The 21,862-nt window shown below is 31.7% G+C and overlaps 5 protein-coding genes across 18 annotated transcripts in view; 1 reads left to right on the forward strand and 4 right to left on the reverse strand.

Annotated features, from left to right (window-relative positions):
* Positions 1-268: 268 nt before the first annotated feature.
* On the reverse strand, positions 269-2,071 carry Wrm2 (wurmchen 2 transmembrane micropeptide). The gene has a single exon (XM_072021691.1). The coding sequence runs from the start codon at positions 2,069-2,071 to the stop codon at positions 1,892-1,894; it is 180 nt and encodes a 59-aa protein (XP_071877792.1). The 3' UTR covers positions 269-1,891.
* Positions 2,071-3,473, reverse strand: Wrm1 (wurmchen 1 transmembrane protein). The gene is made up of 3 exons (XM_072021690.1): positions 3,296-3,473; positions 2,556-2,771; positions 2,071-2,477 (listed from the first exon to the last, which is right to left on the reverse strand). The coding sequence occupies exons 2-3, from the start codon at positions 2,743-2,745 to the stop codon at positions 2,281-2,283; spliced, it is 387 nt and encodes a 128-aa protein (XP_071877791.1). The 5' UTR covers positions 2,746-2,771; positions 3,296-3,473; the 3' UTR covers positions 2,071-2,280.
* Positions 3,474-4,033: 560 nt separating this feature from the next.
* LOC139997470 (tRNA:m(4)X modification enzyme TRM13 homolog) lies at positions 4,034-6,440 on the reverse strand. 3 transcript variants are annotated; one of them, XM_072021671.1, is made up of 6 exons: positions 6,135-6,440; positions 5,801-6,047; positions 5,534-5,727; positions 5,036-5,461; positions 4,698-4,953; positions 4,034-4,251 (listed from the first exon to the last, which is right to left on the reverse strand). In XM_072021671.1, exons 2-6 carry the CDS (start codon positions 5,977-5,979, stop codon positions 4,221-4,223), a joined length of 1,086 nt encoding a protein of 361 aa, XP_071877772.1. In that variant the 5' UTR covers positions 5,980-6,047; positions 6,135-6,440; the 3' UTR covers positions 4,034-4,220. The 3 variants fall into 3 exon arrangements, with proteins under 3 accessions (XP_071877772.1, XP_071877770.1, XP_071877766.1); XM_072021669.1 differs by lacking the exon at positions 4,034-4,251 and adding an exon at positions 4,349-4,611 and having other exon boundaries at positions 5,801-6,005; positions 6,135-6,435; XM_072021665.1 differs by lacking the exon at positions 4,034-4,251 and adding an exon at positions 4,349-4,611 and having other exon boundaries at positions 6,135-6,435.
* Positions 6,441-6,830: 390 nt separating this feature from the next.
* Positions 6,831-12,416, forward strand: LOC139997525 (protein Star). Of its 4 annotated transcripts, XM_072021682.1 has the most exons (7): positions 6,841-6,987; positions 7,064-7,869; positions 8,227-8,256; positions 10,351-10,544; positions 10,961-11,155; positions 11,275-11,514; positions 11,627-12,416. In XM_072021682.1, the coding sequence occupies exons 2-7, from the start codon at positions 7,671-7,673 to the stop codon at positions 11,792-11,794; spliced, it is 1,026 nt and encodes a 341-aa protein (XP_071877783.1). In that variant the 5' UTR covers positions 6,841-6,987; positions 7,064-7,670; the 3' UTR covers positions 11,795-12,416. The 4 variants fall into 4 exon arrangements, with proteins under 4 accessions (XP_071877785.1, XP_071877777.1, XP_071877783.1 ...); XM_072021676.1 differs by having other exon boundaries at positions 6,838-7,869; XM_072021684.1 differs by lacking the exon at positions 8,227-8,256 and having other exon boundaries at positions 6,831-7,869.
* The window catches only part of Ethr (ecdysis triggering hormone receptor), a 79,358-nt gene continuing 69,462 nt past the window's right edge, over positions 11,967-21,862 (reverse strand). For 8 of the 9 annotated variants that reach the window (XM_072021636.1, XM_072021639.1, XM_072021635.1 and 5 more), the window contains one exon: positions 11,967-14,553. In XM_072021636.1, the coding sequence (XP_071877737.1) occupies positions 13,830-14,553 (724 nt within the window). In that variant the 3' untranslated portion in view covers positions 11,967-13,829. Of the gene's footprint in view, positions 14,554-14,981; positions 15,908-21,862 lie in introns of those variants that run through there. The other variant, XM_072021650.1, reaches the window with a different exon arrangement.

A 21,862-nucleotide genomic window follows, 5' to 3' on the forward strand; every position in this document is an offset into this window, starting at 1 on the left:
GTAGATCCGGGGGCTAATTAAATTAATTAGAACTCGTCTCTACGAGGTGTTCCATTGAAACTATAGAAATCAAACCTTTCCCCCTCCCGAATACAAGATTGTATTTGTTTTTAAGTCTAGATGTATACAAAACAAGAGAAAAATTCGACAAAGTCAAGTCAGCTGATTCAGGTAATGATGCTGGATATATACGGCGTATCTGTATAAAAAGAAAAGAAAAGAAAAAAGAACAACTCAGCGAATACGCGCACTATACGGATCGATCGTATTGATCGGTATCAATGATCGTAGATTAGACTACATATGTACATCATATCATCATTATGCATAAAAAAAAGAAAAGATAAAAAAACGAATCTATCGATAGAGTAAGATAGCATTACGTTCTATGATTTCTCCTAATTAACTACCATTAAACGTCTACTAAAACGTAATTAAATAATAACATGCTTGACCTCTATTTGTGTGGAACTCGATGGGAGTTCTTCGTGTTTTAAACGCATTGTAACATAGCATAATAACGATAGAAGGTACGCTAACGATTAGAGATTAAAATTGTTCTTAAAACGCGAGTGAAGTATCATGGCGAGAGGAAGCGTCAATTGCTTTTTCAAATTTCGATCCATCATTGTACTTGCAACATAATCAAAAGTCTTTCCAATTTTGTGTTATTGAATTGTTTGATTATGCCATTCGAAGTTTTTTAAATCATTCATAGTATTCACGTTGATAGATTAAACATGTTTAGCGAATTTGAAACCAAATAATAAAACCGGAGAAGAAATTCTGTTCTCGGTATCTTTCTATATAGTAGTCGCGGGCGAGTTTAAATCAGATCAAAACAAAGCGGGAAATATTAGTCGATTAAGGAGGGCATGTTCGAAAGAAAGATGTCTTCAATAGGAAGTTCAGGTTTTAGTTGCCTAGGCCCTAGGTAATCGAATCAAATTCATATTTCTTAAATCAAATATCTCGTAGCTCGTGGGAAATCGTCGTCAGTAATTTATTTACAAGCTGACGTTATAACTGAACGCAAAAATTGTATAATGTATCTACTTACTTATTAAATAATTGTGTAACCGTTACACATGTAATAAAAATCCAATGTTGTCAATAAAAACTAAATATTATATACAAAACTGTTGATGAACCTCTTGATTTTCAGTCAAAGCAAATTGATTTGAATTTTTAATAAGTGAAACACATATAATGCATGCATGTTTTATGTAAAGACAAGCATTTTTTATTTATATGAAAACCATATAAAAAATACAAAAGTTCAAAGATAATGATACAATTGCCATTGCATAAAAAACGTTAAAAAATTGGACGGATACAGATCTTAATTTCTTCGATATAATTATATAATCTTCTTTCGCAAATACTTTGTTTCTTTTCTTTCATGTTGTGTCATGAAATATATTTAAATTCAACACAGAATTTAAAAATTATTGCTTACTTTGTTATACGTATCATTCCTTAAAGGAATGTTTATACATTTAGAAGTTATCTTAGTAAAGAAGAAAATATTTTACGAATTTTCATGACACAAATCGTCATTAAAGAGAAAGAATTTGAATGGACGGAGATTCGTTGAAATTCCTTACTCTATGTATAAAACAATAACGTATAAAAGACACATGGAATTACATTTTTAAGGCACGTAACTACATTATCTTAAGGTAGAAAACTGATGTTGCCTGCATGTGCTGTCAAAGCAATTTTTTTTAAGGTATGCTTGTGAAGAATTTTCAGATCTGAAGTGTTACTCTGAAATATATAGGAAACATACTTATATGTTAAAATAAATTCTAATTTAATCTAAATTCTTTTCTAATACGAAACAGATCCATAACATGAAGTGAAAACATATGGTGATATCTATCTAATTTTACGCCATAGAAACTGAAAGTTTTCGAGAATACGCCTTTTCTTCCCATTCTCGATCAGACGGCAACGGTGCGTGCCGTAGCTTACAAATACGCGAACCGTATCTTAATAAAATTATTATTACACAGACAACCAAAAGGGTTAAACAAGTGGATGCTGGCCAAAAAATATGCAGTCCCATATTTTCTCCTTAAATAATTTTTTAAAAGTATAGTTTTACCTTGTGTACCTTGTGTTTTACCTTTGTACACTTGCTACTTTCCAACTTTGGCTATTACAGTAGATCAGTTTATATGATTGTAAAACAATTGTGATGTTCTTAATTTAATACTAATACTCTTGAGAGCTTGTAATCTTTTGTATACACATAATATTAAGACTAATGTCTAATTAAATTTCACTCTCACGTTTTTGCATCTCCATATATTCTTGTGTTTGTGGTGCGGTTCCGTATGGTTTTGGATTGTGATATTGTAAAACTTCTTGTTTATCTTGTGTCACTAGACGTCCTGGTTCTATCTCACTTAAGTCCAAAGGTGGTGTTTTATGAGGTAATACAGTCCACAATGGTTGAATCCACCTATTTCCTAATTACATAAAAGGAAGGAGAAAATTATAAGATCATTTGTAAATGAAAGATGAATAAAATATCTTACAAAAGTTACCTGTATGAGGACTTTGCCAATAATTTCTATGACGGGAGCACCAACAAAATCCAATGTTCAAAATGCATAGGAATGCAAATATGAAGGAACAGATAGTGACAGTGACATAAAATGGAGTAAAATCACCATATTCGTGCTTCACAAAGTATGGATTCTTCAGATAATCCTCTCGCTCGTCTAAAATGGACATTTTATAAATTTTAGACTGAGATTCTTCTGAAAAAACAAAGATAATTTTCCCTTCAATGCTTAAACTTACACCAAAACTTTTAAAATCAATAATTAAGAAGTTGGTTGAAAAGAATAAACAAATATTCTTAATCATATAATAACATCACTCAACATTTAAAAAATATATAATAAATAGTCAATTAACAAAGTAAATACATGTCTTCCAAGAGATTTAAAAAATGTATATTTCAAAAACTGAACAATGTCTTACATTTTTATAATACAAAAACTCCATTTTTTTTGAAGATGCAATCTCGCGTCATTCATTTAAAGTAATGAAGGCGTGGCGTAAGGTCAACATTACGAAATTAGAGTTACTTTAAAGTATGTGTGTATATTGTTTACCATTACCATTATTGATTATATTGTATTTGAAATAATAACTATGCCAAAAATTATAGTAATACTGATTTATCCTCAAAAAAATATGTAGCCAGTTCGTAAAAAAAGAGATTAGGGAACCTCAATTTGAATAAATGAGAATAACATCAATATTACATAATACACACCTTTAAATAGTTCTTTCGTTCTTCGTTCTTCTACCGATCATTAATTAAATCTTTTATTAATTAATAATATATATAAAGTAATTTTACTAACATTAATGCAACGACGTAGTTATCACAATTACTCACATCACTCAGTGCATTAGAATCTGTTACACTAAGTTGTATTTGGGCGGGGCGTTGTATGTGGTGGGGGAAATGAGTGCTTTATGCAGTGTTCACATGCAGCGATAGAATGAAATAGTCGTGTTACGCTATCGCAAGAACTTGCTTTGTAAATTTAGTTTTAGCCAGTTAAAACCACTCTGTGTACGTAAATTAGGAATACAATCCTAAATCGATTGATTTTATGTCTACATGAATAGAAAAATCTGCATTGTCTAAAATGAGAGAAAGTTAGAAGTCGTCAGACAGAAAGCACTTCATTAAGTAACGTTCGGTTGAGAGCTGTCTCGAATTAGCAATTGTGGGACAGGTCACGTACAGTGCTTAAAAGAGTCTGCTCTATTGTCTTTCCCAAGTTATGTACATATTTCTTTCGCAGCCATTTCCCTTCACATGTATGTACCCCTCGCTTTCTGGTTGGGCCATCGAAGCGTTTTCCATCTCCATCGACTCAGTAGTGGATGGACCCGGAACATGAGATTTAAATGAACGGGGAGAAACCCCACCCAATATTGAATCAGGATGAGCAGGGAAGGGGATCCGCAGCAAAGAAACGAGGACAGGAGCAGAAACCGCGACTTCGCAAACAAGAACCAGTTTTTCGAATTAGATCAATTTTATCCATTCTCGAGAATTAGTCTTCTTGCATTCTTGACGAACTAAGTTTTGGCGCGAAGTGTAAGGTTTTTTAGTAAATCATAAATCTAAAGTATAAAAGTCTTCTCAATTTCGCACGTTCCGGTGAGTAGAGCGGTTCAGCGCTTCACGAGCACCAATGAGCAACGCACTTTTCCCTAGAACCGAGAACGTAACGTAAAGCCGCATTCCTAATCTTTAAATGCTTCAACAATTTTGGTTAAATGAAGGATTGTTTGAAAAGGATAAACTCCATTTTGTTATAATAAAAGTTTATTTAAATTAAAGTTAAACCATTTATTTCATGTTATTTGTTTGTATTAATTCATTATTATATTTCATCTTTTGTAGCCACGATACACATATTTTCTAGTGATACATCGGCAGTGGTATAATAAATTAGATTAGTTTGAAATCCAACTTTTCTTAAATACTCCAAGCGACCCCAATTCAATAATGAATTTACTTTTCGTCCGATTTGTTCTTTTTCACTTGAGGTTAAAGTTTTTATGTTTGTTCTTAAAAATATTAAATAATATATTTTTTTATCTTTCGTGGTTAATTATAAAAAATGATATTTGGAATTTTAACATGAATATGTTACCTTGTCTCTCCTGAATCATTCTGAGTTCCTGGAGTATTAATTGCCTTGTTTAGATCAGAGCCACAAGTTGCCCAGCTAGCAATGCTACATAAAATTGTAAATTCATTTGCTGTAAATCCAGACTGTTCTAAGTATTCTTTCCCAACATATGATGCATATTCACATCTGTGATGGCAACAAAATGCAATGATTATACCAGTGACATTGCACTTAGGTTCATTTTGCATTGCTTGAACTAAGCAACTTAGAGTTAAATCTATGAAATAATTTTTTCTAGTAATTTTAATATAAATATTATGAATATAATATTATAAATATAAAAAAATATATATATATACCTGTAGCTGCTCCACACAAATGTTTTGCAATACCAACTTTACGTTCAAATTTTTTAATTCCTGTTATATCATTCAGTTTCAAGTCAGCAATGTCAGCACGTATTCTTTCTATTAAGAGAGAAGATTGTTCATTTTTCAATTTATTATCACTCTTATGTCTGTGACTTGAACGGTCTACTAATAAAATACAACAGTCTTTTTTATGTTTCACTATTTGGCCCAACCAATAAGTTAGTTTACCCTTTCCTGCTCCAAATTCAATAAAGCATGTATTGTCTTTTATAAGATTTACACGTTCCAAGTGTGATAACAATGATGAATTTTGTAAGAGATGTTTCTTAATATTTTTTCCACATGAATTATTATTTATTTTATCTTTAAGTATTGGATGTTCCAATACCATTTCATGAAATTGGGGTAACTTTTCTATAAAGGAATTAAAGAATTATACACTTTTTAATTTCAAGTTTTGAATTTACAAATGTATGTATTACTAACCGTGAACAGTTTTTACTTTATCTATAACTGTATTTATTATAAGGTCATTTAATTCAGAGAGTGGTATGTGTTGTGGTGCTTCGTAAGTCTCATTAGCATTAATTCCTTTTACGATAAATGATGGTTGTGCATCAATCAAACGTTTTGCATTGCATACTTTCAAATGTTTAGTTAGCTTAGACTCATAACATGTACTGGAAATGATCTATAAATTTTATATACATAACGAAATATGAAATATTTATTATAACAGAGACGTAAACTCACTGTGTCGGATCAAGTGGACATTTTATTCGTTTATTTTCAGATCCTTCTTTATCAGAATAATTAAATTCTAATGAAACTGGTTGATGTTCGCCGCAATACTTCTTTCCTTCCTTCACTATCATACGACAATAACGTTTTTTTCTTTTCACAAAATACATGCAATGACTTTCCCCAGTCATTTCACTTAATCGCTAGATTCTTTGTTCTATAAATTGTTTTTGTTCGATCAGTATATATTTGAAAGAAGCTACAATTCATACGTATACATAACGTGACATAACCTAACAATAAATTGCTTAAACATGCTGTTAGAGCTATGTAGGATTAAACTTACTTAATTGAATACATAAATATGTATTACTACATCTAATAATTTTATGATTGAAAAATTTTATTTATTATAAGAAGCCGATCATAAAATTGAGGATACTTTAAATTTGTGTGAAATATAACTCAACTAAAGAGTATGTATATAATAGGCAATTGCAGCAAACGTCTATAGCAGTCGCTTTCAAGCGTTTGAAGAGTCAGAGGGTATTCATTTTTTAAAATACTATATATTTTTTAAGCTTATTTATTTAAACAATTGCATTTGTCTCACAAAATTTCTATTTTGATCTTACATCACATATTCATTAGTCAACTATGGTTTGCCATATTGCATTGATAAATTGTTTTTATATTTAATGCATAAGTTTCTGTATTTATTTAAAATTTTAACATTAGATTTTACCAACAGTTAAAAAAGTAGATAATTATTTATAATTAATTTATAGTTTACTTTGTAGATGAAATAGGAATTCATATAACCAATTGTCGTTAATGCAGTTTTCTATTAAATCGAATATACATGCTTCATATTTTATCATTTCTACAATTTCAGAAACACTTTCTTCTATATTTAAATCTAATATACTTAAAATGGAACCCTTATCCAATGCAAATATTTTTGTGTGGTATATCTTTGCATGCTTACACTTCGCATATCTATTTTATTGGAGTATAAATATGTATATATATACATATACATATTGCTTTTATGGCAATTATCCAACACGACCAATATTTGCTATCGGAACGTCATCGAATTTCCTATTCGCTGTATTCTCTTGATAGCAGTTAGTAGTGAAATACTTAACAGAAAGAATATAAACAGAATACGGACGATTTAACTCGATGACTATCTTGTAAGCACCTAGCTATGCATATGTAGATTTAATATCTTTAAGTATAAGCGTGCGTTGTGTGCTTCTGTTCTTCTAGTATACCTACCAGACGAAACATTTTCGACGGCCAATCGCGTGTAAAATTACTCTTTATACAGCGTTCTCCCGAATTGAGGTGTGTGGCATTCAGAGTTCAGTTGGAGTGTTATTCGCTATACGTTCTCGTTCTTTTATGCAGTTAACTACATTTATACTAAAATTGTGTACATGTATATATGTGTGTGTAATATAAGTGATAGTGAAGAACATTATCTTAAGAATCCGTTATGTATTCCGTGCCTTTTAGATCATAACCTCTATTTATATATTCCAACGAAATATTTAAAACAACAAACGATCGATATTCAGTGAACTATGATGAGAATCAATCTTTTCTTCTAACGATGCTTTGGATTTTTATTTAATTTAAAAAAAAGGTATATGATAACAAAATTGAAAATTAAATAATATTTGAAGTAATATTTCGATTAATTTATGTACGATCTACTGATCAACTCACGCAAATAAGATTAAGAGTTTTAGGAACTATTGTGAAGTGATTCAGTCTCTCGTTATAGTTTCGTGGATTACGACCCTACACCAGCTTGTCTTTGTCACCGCATGTACGGTAACAACCTGTTGCAAGTTTGTGACCGGTAAAAAAAATGTCCGGTATAGATTCCCGCAGTCAGCATGCGTACATTTATATTTTAAGACCATTTTGGAACCGGTGGAAATGGTACGCGATGATCGCATTATTAGGCATCGGTTCGATTATTTTAATTCGACAATTCATGTTCGCGTCCTATTTTCCTTTGAATCAGGTAGGACATAATGCGTATTCGGAGGAGCTATATCAAGATGGTACGTATTTATTATTCAATGTGTATTTACTTGGATATTGTCATGGTAAAAGAATAAAATTTAAGTGGTAAATGAATTTGATAAAATTGACTAGATTAATATTAAAATAAGAAATGAATAATAACAGACATGAAATCAATATATAAAGAATACTATAATATAAGAATATAATAATGAACGAGGAATATTTTCGTTGATATGAAAGAAATGTTCTTTTAAAACTAATAAAATAATAGACTGATTTACCGGTGGAAAATATTGGAAATTCATGACGAAACACGTGACAATATTCTTGTTGACGTGCATCTTCTAAACAAGTATATTATTAATAATAATTTGTTTCTACTGCTGTTGCAGTCCTTAATAGGTGGTATAACTTTACCAATGGTGAGTTCAGAAAATTAATTATTTATCTTATATTTTTAAAAGATTTAATAATGTAGCAATAATTATAAAACGTCATACAAAATTGCTTAGTTTGTTCTTTTGTTTCTAAATCTTTTCACGTATTTAGGTTAATTTCGTAATGGTTTCGTATTCAGAATAAGTATATCTTTTACAGACACACTTTGTTTATATTTACACAGGGGTATAGAATTTCCGTAACATAATAACAGTATTGTTTAAAGTTACAAATATTAATCTTAATTCTTCGAATTACATTTGTATTCAGTCTGCATTTATTAATCTGTGATTTACATCATGACCAATCAAAACAATTGATAACGTCTCTTTATCGATCATTTATTGCCATCTTTATTGCCATGATCGTGTTATACGATATATTGTTGACCTACGGGTGTATAAACAGAGTAAAAAAATAATTAATCGAAATCTCAAATGAATGCACTTACGCATAACTATTAATTACTGTTATTAACCTCTTAAACTTGAAATATTTTCCTATATATATTGAAATAGCTATATTGACATAACGAGATATTTCTTATACGCTGTTAGGAAGTTAAGAGATATCTGTTTCGCGGACGTTTGTAAATGTGGTTATGGAATGATCGAATTAAAATAAATATAGATTGAGGTTAGCAAATGTTATAAATATTTATTGTTTATAAATACATATTCGACAGGAATGCTTGGTCGGTAATGTCAACTACTGTTACTATTATTTTTCAAATTTTTACTTTGAAATGATATTTTAGATTACATATCCTTTTTAGTATATCGTTAATTGTAATCTTATGAAATTCTTTAAAAATAGATAAAAAAAGTGAAATTGCAGAGAAATTAGCTCATTTTCGATTTCCATGATTTTGAAATATGATACAGAAATCAACATTTTGAACATTTATTTTCTTATATATATCATTAGGTGGTAATGACAAAATCCGCAATCACTTAGTTATCAACCCAATATATACATATAGCCGGCGGTCTCGCTTAGTTTCCGAGATATTTGCACAGAACTGTCGGTATTACTACAGTGATTTCTACCTATAGTTGTGTATCCGTAACAGTGTATGCATTAGTTTGGTTGCTGACCGCTATTGCCTCATTTTCTGTTTATAAAGCAGGGTCGGCCGAGTTTAAAGCCCTATGCACAACTGCATATGCGAGCTCGTAAGTAACGTCCGTTATAACTTATAATTTAATTAAAAGCGAATATTATCAGTGTATTGGGTTTGGATTAGATTTTTTAATTCGGCCGCCGCAAAGCGGCCAGCAACTCTTACGTAAAGTAATAACAATTATTCCATTTCGTAAAATAATATCAATTATTCATTCGTATATAATTTTCATAATTAATCTGTTATCAACTTACCCAAGCTGCCGGTTTGAAAACTCAAACTCAAACCCAATACATTGATCATATTCGTGTAATTTATAACAGACAGTTTTTACAGCCTTGTATATGCAGTTGTGCACGATGCTTTAAGCTAGTCCACCGTCATTTATAAACAGAAGATTAGATGGCCGGCAACCAAATCGTACACATACGCTACTATAAACGCACAACTACAGGTAGAATTCATTGCAGTGATATCGCCAGTTTTTTTGCAAATATCTCAGAAACTAAGAAAGATCACCGCTAATATGTGTAGGAAAAGTTATTCACAATATCGATTTTTAAAACATATCCAAAAATCATCGAAATTGGAGATAAGGTAGCCTTTCTGCAGTTTTACCAGTAATAATTTTTATGGTCTGATGCATATGCATATTCTTTTTCAATGATGTCTCAGCTATTTCAGTCACGTTTACAACTAGTAACGTTGGGATTAATTTGTTCAGCCTATGTTTATGTCAAGCCATTTAGTTATCAAGTCACGTTATTAATACCGTATGTTAAGGACACTACATCAAGGACATTGCAAGTAACGGGATATTAAATATGCATAACACTCGTACTCTTACTTATATGACAAATTGATACATATTTATCGAATGTTTTCTCCAAAGATCAATTACAAATTAAAATCTGCACATAATTCCGATTAATCTGATTATGTATATTGTTTTAAGTTGTTAAATGGTACAATGGCAAAATACAGTCACCATCGGATCCGCTACATTGGCAGCGGTACATGACCGATATTCGTCGACATTGGATATTTCGGGAATACAATTCGGATGAATCATACAACCTTGAAAATCCAGAAATCGAAGATCAATCGATGGGCCAAGCCGAATATATTCGAAAAATTTTCAAAGATAAGGTAATATTAAGATATTGTGTAATTATAATACTTTTAATATAAAATCAGTAAAAAGAATCACTGTTAATGGTCTCAATTTAAATATTTTTAATATAAAATTGGTAAAAAAAGAAATTATCGTCGATAGTCTTAATTAAAGAATTTTTCAGATATTTTCAATATGAAATTTCTACTGTCAAATATGTTTCCTACGTAACGAAGAGAAAGAAATACTGTCAATGATTTCAAAATTCAAATATCTTTAACATGAAATTTCTGTTATCAAGTATTCTTAAATTGAAATTGATAAAAAAAAAAAAAAAAAAAAAAAATACTCTCAGTGAAATCTCAATTCAGTTTAAGAGAAATGTATTTTAGTTCTTGATGTTTGAATAAGTGGCAACTGACAACGCAAACATTTGGCAATTTGTTTACAGAAAAATGGCTTCTTCGTAGAATGTGGCGCTTACGACGGGGAGACTCGGAGTAACACATTGGTATTGGAACGATACCTCGATTGGAATGGTCTTCTGATAGAGGCGGATCCTTTGAACTTCAGTAAAATGTTGAGAAAAAACAGAAAGGCTTATCTAACACCTACGTGCCTTGCCATTGAGCCATTTCCCTCCGTGGTACGAAAGTTCGTAATTTGTTACAGAAAATTATATAATAAGTTACCTTATAATATTTTGCAATATTTCATATTTTTTATACATATATGTATATATATTTTTCGTTGTGCAATTTTCAGAATTCCTTCTTGATGGCCAATAATGTTGGACGTCTTCACGAGCCAAATGCTTCTGATAACCATTTACCAAATTCTCCTGATGTTGCCCACAGTGGTGTCCACATCTCAGTTCAATGTTTTCCATTTATAGATTTAATGGCTGCTCTTAATGTGACTACGGTAAATTATTTTAGTCTTGACATTGAGGGGCATGAGCTTCAAGTATTAAAAACGATACCTTTCGACATGATAAATATCGAGGTGAATTTAAATTAATTTAAAATTAAGAAAAAAATTATAATTTTAAATTTTGTTACTATTTTTATTATTTTTTAATTATCTTTGCATAAATTTTGAATTACGAAATTTTCAGACACTTTCTGTGGAATTCTCTCATGTTGAAGAAGGCAAAAAGGAGTTGATCGGTTTTATGGAGTCAAAGGGTTATTATGTGTATTCAATGGTTATTAGATCTGATAATTTAGCACACGATATAATATTCGTGAAATACGACGAAAAGTTTAATTCACTAATAAAATAATCTCGCCTTAGCTACGTTAGCGTTTTCCTTTTAATATCATATTTAAGTAACTTATTTAATGGGAAAAATACATTATTAAATTATACATTATCATATTAGAGTACATAACACGAAACGTATTTCATTGTAATGTTAAATGCAAAGTATTAATATAAAAGACTAGTTGATCCGGTATTATGAATATTGTTCGAACTTTATTTTACAAAATATTTACAGAAACATATATTTTGGATAATAAAAATAAAGTGTCTCTTTGTGAATAGTTCGCATAAATAAAAATCAATAATGATCTATGAACTATTGAAAACGAACGCTTTGCAGTCAATTAGGAACGAAATCGATACATATAGCATATAAATCGCATTAAGAAGTTTATTTCACTTGCTCCAGCTTATGCGTTCTAGATATTTAAATATTTTTACGATAATTGATTCCTATTGTAAAAATAAAAGTGAACATTATATAATTTTTAAAGACTACTGGAATGATTTAATGTACAATTAAATCAACCTGCCATTTATTGCTACGTCATGAGCAATAAAGTTTTAATAGTTAGCGCGATGGCAAAAATATCGATGTATATGTTTCGCAGAGACTGTAATTAAATAAATAATTATTTAAAGCTTGCAGACTAGTTTCGTCACCTCCTCAATACTTTTACTTCATGGAAAATTATATATTATTATAGTTTAAAAATATCTCTAATTGTTGTAATATCTGTCATAATTATAAATATAAATCGAATATGTATGTAGTTCGATAAGCGCATAGGAACTTAAAATTTCCGTAGAAACTTAATTTATCATTTTGTACATTTATAAAGATGAAGATTCGATAAAGAAATTCGAACGAACAATTTTGGCAAATCACACGAATCTTGATAAATATGAAAGAAAAGCTACTTTTTAAGATCCCTTTTGGTTCTTAAAAATTAATCAATTTTATCTATTTTATAGCTTATCTTTAGTTTTCCTTCAATTCGAAGACACAACTGTTTCATCTTTGTTCTAATACTTACTCGTTACACGGTTATATAATTAGTGATCACAGATTCCAAAATTCTATGCAACGATAATTCGATCCTAATATATCGTTCATAATCTTATGCGGATTAATGTTTTTGTTTTTTTTGATAATGAATAACATAAGCATTTTTAGGTTTCTTTTTCATGCTACTGAAGGTACAAATAATGGAAATAGACTACTAGACAGTCGATACTTAATATTAAGTAAATGATTCCAGCGTCTTTTAATTTCTTTTAGGTTAGTTTTTAATCAATAGTGTTTCTATAAAATACAGAATGTTCCCGAAATCGTGGTAAGTTGAATAATTCTACTCGTTCAACTTAGACGTAACAGAAAACTCAGAGAATGTGTACAAAATGTAAAATGTAGAAATCAGAAACATAATTAAGTTTGTTTTTTTCTGTCATTTCAGTCCGGTGGTCCGGTTTCATGTCAGTTGGTTATGGGCTGGATGAGATAGAATATGGGATGTAAGATGTAGGACGTAAAAGAGGCGATAATCTTGCGAACCATGGAAAAAAAGATAGTATACGATTTGCCGAATAAAAATCTGTCGTGCTGCATCAAGAGCGACATTTTCAACAATTTGTAAGCAATTCAAATAAATGTCATTGAAGCTACGATTTCGAAAACAATCTGTATATATGTACAACATACAATCCACATACGAGTACGAACGACGTTAAGTAGTACAATCAGTGGAATTGATATAGCCACGTCGGTGTCAGTTTGAAAATGATAAATAGTACATTTAAATTAAGGAGAGCAGGTATGGAAAATGAAGACGAGTGTGATACGCGGTGCGATTGGCAGCATGCAATGAACTAACAAGGAAATCATCCTATATATAACCCTAAACACAATACTATTAGTAGATGCCAACATTTAAGGCTTTAATTTACAACTTCATTACCATATCTCTTCCACCGATTATGCTACGAATATCATGGAATGGTTCGAAAGATCACAGTCTTAGAAATTATCCTCGCCATATTCCTACTTTATCCTTTCAGACATAACTCTCCTGTTTCTTTCTAACGATACTTCCACTAACAACCGTCGTCTGAAGTGGCACTTTAATCTGTTTCTCCGCAGTCGTATTGTTGCAGGGTGCCTTAACGCTGTTGCTCTTATTACTGCTGTGTCTCCTCCAGAAATCAGACTGATTGCTACTACAATTGGTCGAGCCAGTAGTATAAGTACCAGTTTTGTCCGACGTTTTTTTCTTTTTCTTCCTATTGGGGCCCAGACCACAAACCCTGAGAAAACCTTCCCTGAATTTCGTGGACATCAGATTGTAAAGGATAGGATTAATGGCAGAGTTCAGATAGAACATCACTCGACAGAAATAGAGCAGGGTGAAGTAGCGCTCGATACCAAAGTCGAGGATTACTTTAATTGGAACGACCAAGATCCAAAGTGTCAATGCCCTAAATGGTAACAAGCATAGGAAGAAACAAAACACCACTGTTCCTAGCATCAGCATCACCTGCTTGCGATATTTGAGCAAGTTATTGGACGAGCCACGGCTAATCGTCGAGTTTGTCATCAGATGTCGTGCAATCACCGTGTACAGAACCACAAGGATCAGCAGCGGTATCACGAAGAATACGATTATCGTAAACAGAACGAAACTGATCGGCCAGAATGAATTTGCAACTGTGCTGCAGGTCGGAATGTACGTACCGTTCGAGTTTTCTTCCTCTTCGTACTTGACCATCAGTAGAATGGGGCTGTGAACAAACGTTTTATCTAAATGATTGGTGATTTATGTCATTTTCGTTTCGTATATGGTATACTTTTTAAATATTTGTTATTTTTCTTTCATATCTCTTGCAGAAAAATATTATTAGCTGGTCAATACAATAGAAGCTGATTTAGAGTAATGTATTATTGGATTTTGATAGTTGCATTACTACGAGCTTGATATTGGTCAGTAATTGCCAGCAGTAGCTAAAGCATTACAAATGAATTACTAGCTATATTGATGAAATAATAGCGCTGGAACTAACGTAATTAAATCATTATTGGAAAAGCAGTCATAGTCAGTTTTGGGCAGTTCTTCAGTATATCTTTTTAGTAGATTTTCATAGTTTTTTTTCTGGAAGAGATACTTCATATATTATACATAGTTGTATATACAATAGCTATTATAGTAATGTATATGGTAACATATCAGTATATCTTTCTTAAGTTTTATTTTCCAAATATTTTTATAAATTTACTACAGTAATTTCATTTGGAGTAGAAACATGGAATGTTATTATTAAATATTCTTAATCGTATTTGAAAAAGGTTACCATCGGTCAGTAACATATAAAAAGTACATAAAAATTCTTATCACAACAATACAATATTTGTTCAAAAAATACCGTTCTTTAATACATTCACATAAACAGCTGTTTACAATACTGTAAGTGATATCACGCTCTCTAATTAATACCGACTGAAAACGTAAATGTACAGTAAAAACATCATGCTGGTTACATAAGAAAGTATCACACGAAGTTCTCTTCCTGTTCACTAATATCAATTTTCCTAGTTCCGGTCATATTGCTCCTTAATCCTCTCTTGGTATACTTCTTCATTCTGCATAGTTCCAAGAATCCTTTCTTGAACTTACTGCTCATTAAATTATACAATATCGGATCAATAGCGCTGTGTAGATAAAACATGATCCTGCTAAAGTTAAGAAAAGCGAAGAACGTGTCTCGATCAATAGCAGCAATTTGTTCTGCTGGTGCGATCACTATATAAAAGATCAAAATTCTGTATGGCGACAGACAGATAAAAAAGCTGATAACCACCGATAATAGCATTGTAATCACGTGCTTCTTTGCTCTGGTATGGTAAGGGTCGCTTGTATTACTGGGATCTGGCATCAATTGCCTGATGATGAAAGTGTACAGGATCAGCAGGATCAGCAGTGGCGCTATATAGAAGACGAGGACCAGAAGTAAGAAGAATACCACAGTGGCGCTACTGTCGGCCATTGTCAAACAGACTGGAACAAAGTTCCTCGCGTCTTGATCGTTCTTGTTCTCCTTCACACGCATCTCCTGGTACTGAGAGACCCAGATTATGGGACTGCAATCAGTTAAAGCGAAATTGGCGTGCAACTGGAACTTTCAGAATCTTCAAGCTGGACGGAGATCGAGCAGGAAGGATGGCGGTTTGAGATTAACGTGTAAGCGGTTTTTAGCCCCTTTACCGACCGAGTTTGCAGAGGATTTGCCTTATAAGCTCGGCGAAGCTTGTGATTCAATTGGAACTTGCACTACTTTCTTTTTTCATTGAGTACAAGCTTTGGACCCTCATGGGTCTATAAGCCATATGAACAATGTTGAATGTCAACGATATAATAGCAATATAAGAACAATACCAAAATGTAAAAATAGAGAACTCAAAAGTAAAAATAATCGCATGGTTCGTAATACTTCATCTTAATCTCTGGATTTAGTCTTAAATTTAGCGTTCTTTTTTTTAGTCTTTTTAACTTACACCTGGTTTCAGTTTTATGTATTAGAAAACACCAGTACAATGTGTACGGTTTGAACCTATAGCTGACAACTATTTGTTTTCTCTAAGTTTTAACGTCATTATTCTTGTTATAAGATAATTTGCACTATATTGAAGGATTGAATTTAGCCTCACCTGGGCAGACCAAATCTTTAGGTTAAAACAAGCAATATGTATTGAAAGCGATTACTTTTTTTCTTATACCCTGCATTTTCAATTGGAATTATTGAATCAGTGTTGTATTGACGAAAATGTGACGCAAATGCTTTCGATACGTTTTCCAGGAAATTGTTCAACGACTCGAAGTTTAATGCGCGACGCACAAAAATAATCAATGGGGATTTTATTGCTGAGACGAAATGGATCCACCATATTTTAAACCCGAGTATTTTGCAAACTTGATTAGCAAATAATTTAATTAATTGGATTAATAATAATTGAGTCTCTTTATATTTATTCGAACCACGTATAACGTTATTCCCCTTGTTTCTTTATTTCAGCTGTAATTTTCTTTTTTTTCCGATTTTTCAATTTGAATAGATTTTTTTCTTATTCTCACTTTTTATATAAATATACATATATATAAAAAAGAAGAAAGAAAATCATTCGAATTTCTTTGTTGAGATACAGGAGCTCTTAACTTTTCTGAAAGTCGTTTTAGGTATCGAGATACGGGAAAATAGCTTGCCGTCACACGGTGACACTCCCACGTAACCGAACACAGTATCCTGTTGCTTTCTTTTCTTTCTTCCTCCCTCCTTTTTTCTGTCTTGGCACGAATCTCGGACCCGATCTTCGCACGAAAGACGGCACCGTCATATTGAATTTCCTCGAATACTCGAACTGACGCAATTTTCGGTAATTGCACAGAGACTGTTGTGTTTTCTTTCTTTATAAATGGAGAGAGAAGCAGAAAAAAAACGACGCATTTGTCAAAATTGCTAACACTGTTCAAAGTTTGTAGAAAATTGTTAAATTATATCAATGTCTGTAGAACAATTTATTTCCTGAGATTTTAAGTAAGATTTTAATTAAAGATAAATAGTTTTGATTGGACTATTCAAAATGATATTGTAAAGTAAAAATATAGAATAAAAAGCATGCTGTTTTATTAAAAATGAAGAATTGCTTTTCTTAAGTCGACAATGAAGAAACGCAAGTGATCATTAATAATAAAATTAATGTAATAAAATTCTTACTGTTTTCATTGAACTTATAATTTATATTATACCAACATATTTCTTTGAATTTGAGTATGTTAGAACCCACTTTGTATCGTTACAGTTTGCTATAGATTTCTTCGTCTGATATGCCAGATACAGGGAAAAGGCAGATGTTTGAAAATTTAAGGAACTGTGGGTTATTTTGTTAATAGTGATAGTAGAATTACCCTACATATCAGACAGAGAGGATTTCCCGGGTGATTCATCAATAGTATTGTGTTGCAAGGCCGTATACGAGCTTGAAGTACTTGGAGCTTTATTCAAGAAACTTGCCTCTGAAATTATACTAGACATCTGTCTTGCTTTCCTGCCTTGATAAACTGCGATACGCTTGTGCTTACTCAGCTTCCCAATGTCTGACAGATATATATATGTTGGAAAGCAACAGTTTCCGCGCTCGATTTCAATTTCTAGTTTCTTTTGTTGTCTCTTATAATCTATTTCTTTCCTATTTCTTCGAGTTACAATGTTAAAAGAAAGGAAAATATTTCATATTTGATTTCTGAAGATTTATAATAATACTTGATATTTGTTTTCTTCTGTGCTTATTTAAATTCAAATTTTTATGCTTGTATTAGAAGTTTTAAATTTAAATCCAAATCCTAATCCTTGGCATTAACTTAAAATCAAAATTGTATACATATTCTATCACTTTATAGGTTAAATTATCTGTACATACAAATTGCAATTTCTTCCCCTAAATTTACTTTCAAATCTACCGCACTTCATTGACCTGGAAAACGTGTTTCTTATCAAACCAAGACGTCATAGATCCAAAGGAGATCCCCTGTTTATTATCTCCTCTGCTGATAGGTCCCTCAGGAATAAACTCGGCAATTACTTTCCTTTTTTACCCTGTCCTAAGTAACTTGAAGCCTTCAAACTGTACCATTATAACATTTTTACGACATATTTCCTCCCTTCATATATTCAATTATAGTTCTCTTCTAACCGAGTTTTACATCTCTGGTTTTTTCCTGATTTCATCCTGGACCTTTCTGCTCCATTTATGTTGTTATCTCCTGGCAATTTTGGCCTCACTCAAACGACCATTTTGTTTGTACTTTTTCTAGCGAATGGACGTAATAACGTTCCTTGTCAATTTTTATCAATTTCATATTTTTTTCTCTATTCACAATGTAATTGTATTTTTCTATATCCAGTTTCTGACAAAGCACCACCTCGCGGACCAATTACATTTTGTACGCTTAGAACAAGTTAGAAAACTTCATAGAGTTTTCTAAGGTCTGTTCATAAATCAGATTCGTTATCATTCGAATGAATCTCAGAAATGGATGGGCCACGTTTATTTTCTCCATCTCTATTAGTGAATAAAAGCTTTAAACACAAAGTTTAATAGAAACTCAGATAAATAAATAAATTCTCTCTGTAGTAATATTGCAATATGTTTCAAAGATCAGACTGAAGATAAACTTTAATAATTTTTTCACATTGTTACCTTCAATATATCGATCTTTTCTTTTTGGAAACAATGTTGACTTTCTAAGAGAAACTCCTTTGAATATCGGATATCGAATATGATAGAATTTATGTAATAGGAATCAAGCAACTATGTCTTCTAAAAGTCAAAATTGTTTTCTATAAGATGTGTTACATCTACGTTCAAACCAATGATGTTATTCAAAGATGCTATGAAATTCCCTTTGAACAAAATATTTACTTGTTTACTTGTTGATCATAAATGGTTAAAGAATTTATAACATATATATATATTTCTAATCTCTACTTTGCCATTTCCTTGTCCTAAAGCAAACTTTCAGTTAATTTCAATTTTGTTGTTTTCTTTCCTTTTGTTAGAAGATATTCAGAGACTTTCTGTTTACCGAGCAGGCACGGGAGCAAAATTTTCCTATCAACCGGTATCCTTCTAATCCTCTAATCTATGGATGTGGATTATGTATTTTGTCTCCATCAATAACACCGTCGAAAATCCGAGATTACGATTTCAGAGGGCGGTACTGTACGGTAAACAGCGGCGGACGAAAACATATACAAGTATTTATATTACGGAGGAGTAGCGTTGTATTTTCTAGCCCTTTAATACCATTGATAAACTTTGCTTCAGAAACTCGACTCGGCGAAACATTTTCGAACATCTCGAGCTATTACTTTCCCATCAACTTCTGTTTTCTTCCAATTTTTCAACACTTGTGCAATCAATCTGGGACTGGAATTCTAGGAAGTTGATATACTGTCACAACTGGCTACAGAAAATGCAATTTATAGATTTCTCAGAAAAGTATCTGGAAGTTGCGATGGATTTAGTATTATTGGATCTTTTAGTTCTTAAACTTTAAATACTTCTTCCTTGGAATTTATCCGAAAGAATTATTGTCTTTTAAAATTGCCATTTTCCTAAGTAGTTTCACATCATCTAGTTTTCACTTTTTAGTTAGAAATTGACGAATCCTTTTCTATCAGTAACAGAATATGTCTATATTAAATTTAAATATTTCTTCAATCAATTAAAAAACTGAAACTGTTCCAGATTGTGTCCACTTAATAAAGTGCAACGAAACATAACGTAAAACATAAGCTTTCAATATTCTAAATACTAAACAACATTTTACACTAATCCTGTATAGAATTATTTCTTTCCATCATATTACGCAAGTCAATTTAGCCTTTATTCTATGTTGAAACACGCCCAATAATTTTCTTGCGAAGCTATCGCCATCCGGGTTGCCTTCCATCTTCCTCGAAAGCTTTGTTCTTTTTCAACACGACACCTAATGCCACTCTTCTTTCTTTCTTCGATATTTTTTTCCTTGGAAGACGATCCTCCAGCAGCTTTTTCACAGACTGCTTTCTCGAGCCATAAATTCAGCGAACAGGGGGCCTCGTCTTTGAACCGGGTAACCGCGCCCTCGTGATCCACGGGAGGAAGAAAGTGTTACCGATGTGTAAAGCTCTCCCCCAGAAGTGGTTCACAGGCGATATTCTTTTTATGACTAGCGATACACGGTGTCTTTCTTCGTTTGGGCCAACTCGAACGTGAATGAAACACCAGGTGGATTTTATGACTCGTTTGAATCGAATCTTTCAGCAATATATGGTCGACTTTCTTTGCTAATACTGGACTGCGGATATTTAAATATTTATAAAATATTTAATTTTTAATTGGTATTGTTGAGTCATAGATGATAACAATTATTTAGGTCAGGTTATTTAATTTTAATTTATATCCTATATCTTACGCGATAAGAGATGTTAACGATATTTATCACGTAAATCGGAAGATACAAATTAGAATAAATACTTTAAGATTAAATAACCTACACAAAATTATTATGCGTCACCGAGATACCCACTGAGAAGTAAGAATGTAAAAATGCGTAGAATATACATAACCTGCAACAATATATAAAATATCTCAAAACATAGTATTCCTTATGATATTTAGGGAAATAAATCCCTACGTAGGCCCTTCTAGTTCCTTGGTTATGTTTATAAAAATATAAGTCTTCACAAATATTCGCAGTCCAATTATTGCGTTTCTTTTTATCTTTTTATCAAGTGTCGAAGGAGTTTAGTAAAAATTTTTGAAGTGTTCGTTGAAGGAATTCGTATTTGAAAGGCGATGTTGGTTTGTGTGCTTGGAGCTTTCGGGATTTGTGAAGTTCTATCGTAGTTATGAAGTTGGTAATGTGGACTCTAAAAAATTTCTCAATTTTACAAACTCGTTAAACCAAATCACTACCAACCCATTGAAAGAAAAACACTAAGTTTTGATTATTTCAGGTATCTTAGGATATATGTGAGTTTTCTGAATATTCTTTTTGATTGTTTCCTAGCGACGCATTTAATTTAATTACATAAAGTGGCCACGCATAGCGATTTTACTTAATGTGTCAGAAGAATGGTTGCATCACAGGCTTATTCATGAGATTACTAATGTAATTCCAGAAGAGTATCCACGCTTTTATTAGGACCATCTTTCTTCCAGCCCTTCTTCGCGCGCTTGGGGTCAGCCTTTAATAATGATTAGCGTATTTGGATGATTCTAATTTGGTTTGAAGATATTCCATTCTAAATAATTAAATTATGTTCCTAAGCATGAAATATTCATATTTAGGAGTCACATTTAATCATAATTTAAATTGAATCGAAACACGAATATTTTAATAGTGTATGGTAATTTAATGTAAATTAATAAGAACTTTAAAAATTATCAAAACTACTAGCAGTGGTACTAACGCGAGAAAAGTCCAAATCACTGTCAACACGAGTTAAACAAATCTCAATTTTAAAACTTTGTCACAAGATAAGTAAATCTCCG

Source organism: Bombus fervidus, chromosome 2 (genome assembly GCF_041682495.2).
Source record: "Bombus fervidus isolate BK054 chromosome 2, iyBomFerv1, whole genome shotgun sequence".
NCBI classification, from domain to species: Eukaryota; Metazoa; Arthropoda; class Insecta; order Hymenoptera; family Apidae; genus Bombus; species Bombus fervidus.

What these genes read in the sequence shown, in the direction of transcription:
- LOC139997525 (XM_072021676.1), top strand. Translation starts at nt 7,671, where the DNA reads ATGTCCGGTATAGATTCCCGCAGTCAGCATGCGTACATTTATATTTTA. An exon ending in GTGGTATAACTTTACCAATG is followed by an intron (nt 8,257 to 10,350) that starts GTGAGTTCAGAA and finishes TATTGTTTTAAG; the next exon opens with TTGTTAAATGGTACAATGGC. An exon ending in GAAAAATTTTCAAAGATAAG is followed by an intron (nt 10,545 to 10,960) that starts GTAATATTAAGA and finishes ATTTGTTTACAG; the next exon opens with AAAAATGGCTTCTTCGTAGA.
- Wrm1 (XM_072021690.1), bottom strand. Translation starts at nt 2,745, where the DNA reads ATGTCCATTTTAGACGAGCGAGAGGATTATCTGAAGAATCCATACTTT. An exon ending in TTGGCAAAGTCCTCATACAG is followed by an intron (nt 2,478 to 2,555) that starts GTAACTTTTGTA and finishes TTATGTAATTAG; the next exon opens with GAAATAGGTGGATTCAACCA.
- LOC139997470 (XM_072021669.1), bottom strand. Translation starts at nt 5,979, where the DNA reads ATGACTGGGGAAAGTCATTGCATGTATTTTGTGAAAAGAAAAAAACGT. An exon ending in TAAAGTAAAAACTGTTCACG is followed by an intron (nt 5,462 to 5,533) that starts GTTAGTAATACA and finishes ATTCCTTTATAG; the next exon opens with AAAAGTTACCCCAATTTCAT. An exon ending in AATGATTCAGGAGAGACAAG is followed by an intron (nt 4,612 to 4,697) that starts GTAACATATTCA and finishes AATATTTTTAAG; the next exon opens with AACAAACATAAAAACTTTAA.
- Wrm2 (XM_072021691.1), bottom strand. Translation starts at nt 2,071, where the DNA reads ATGGGACTGCATATTTTTTGGCCAGCATCCACTTGTTTAACCCTTTTG.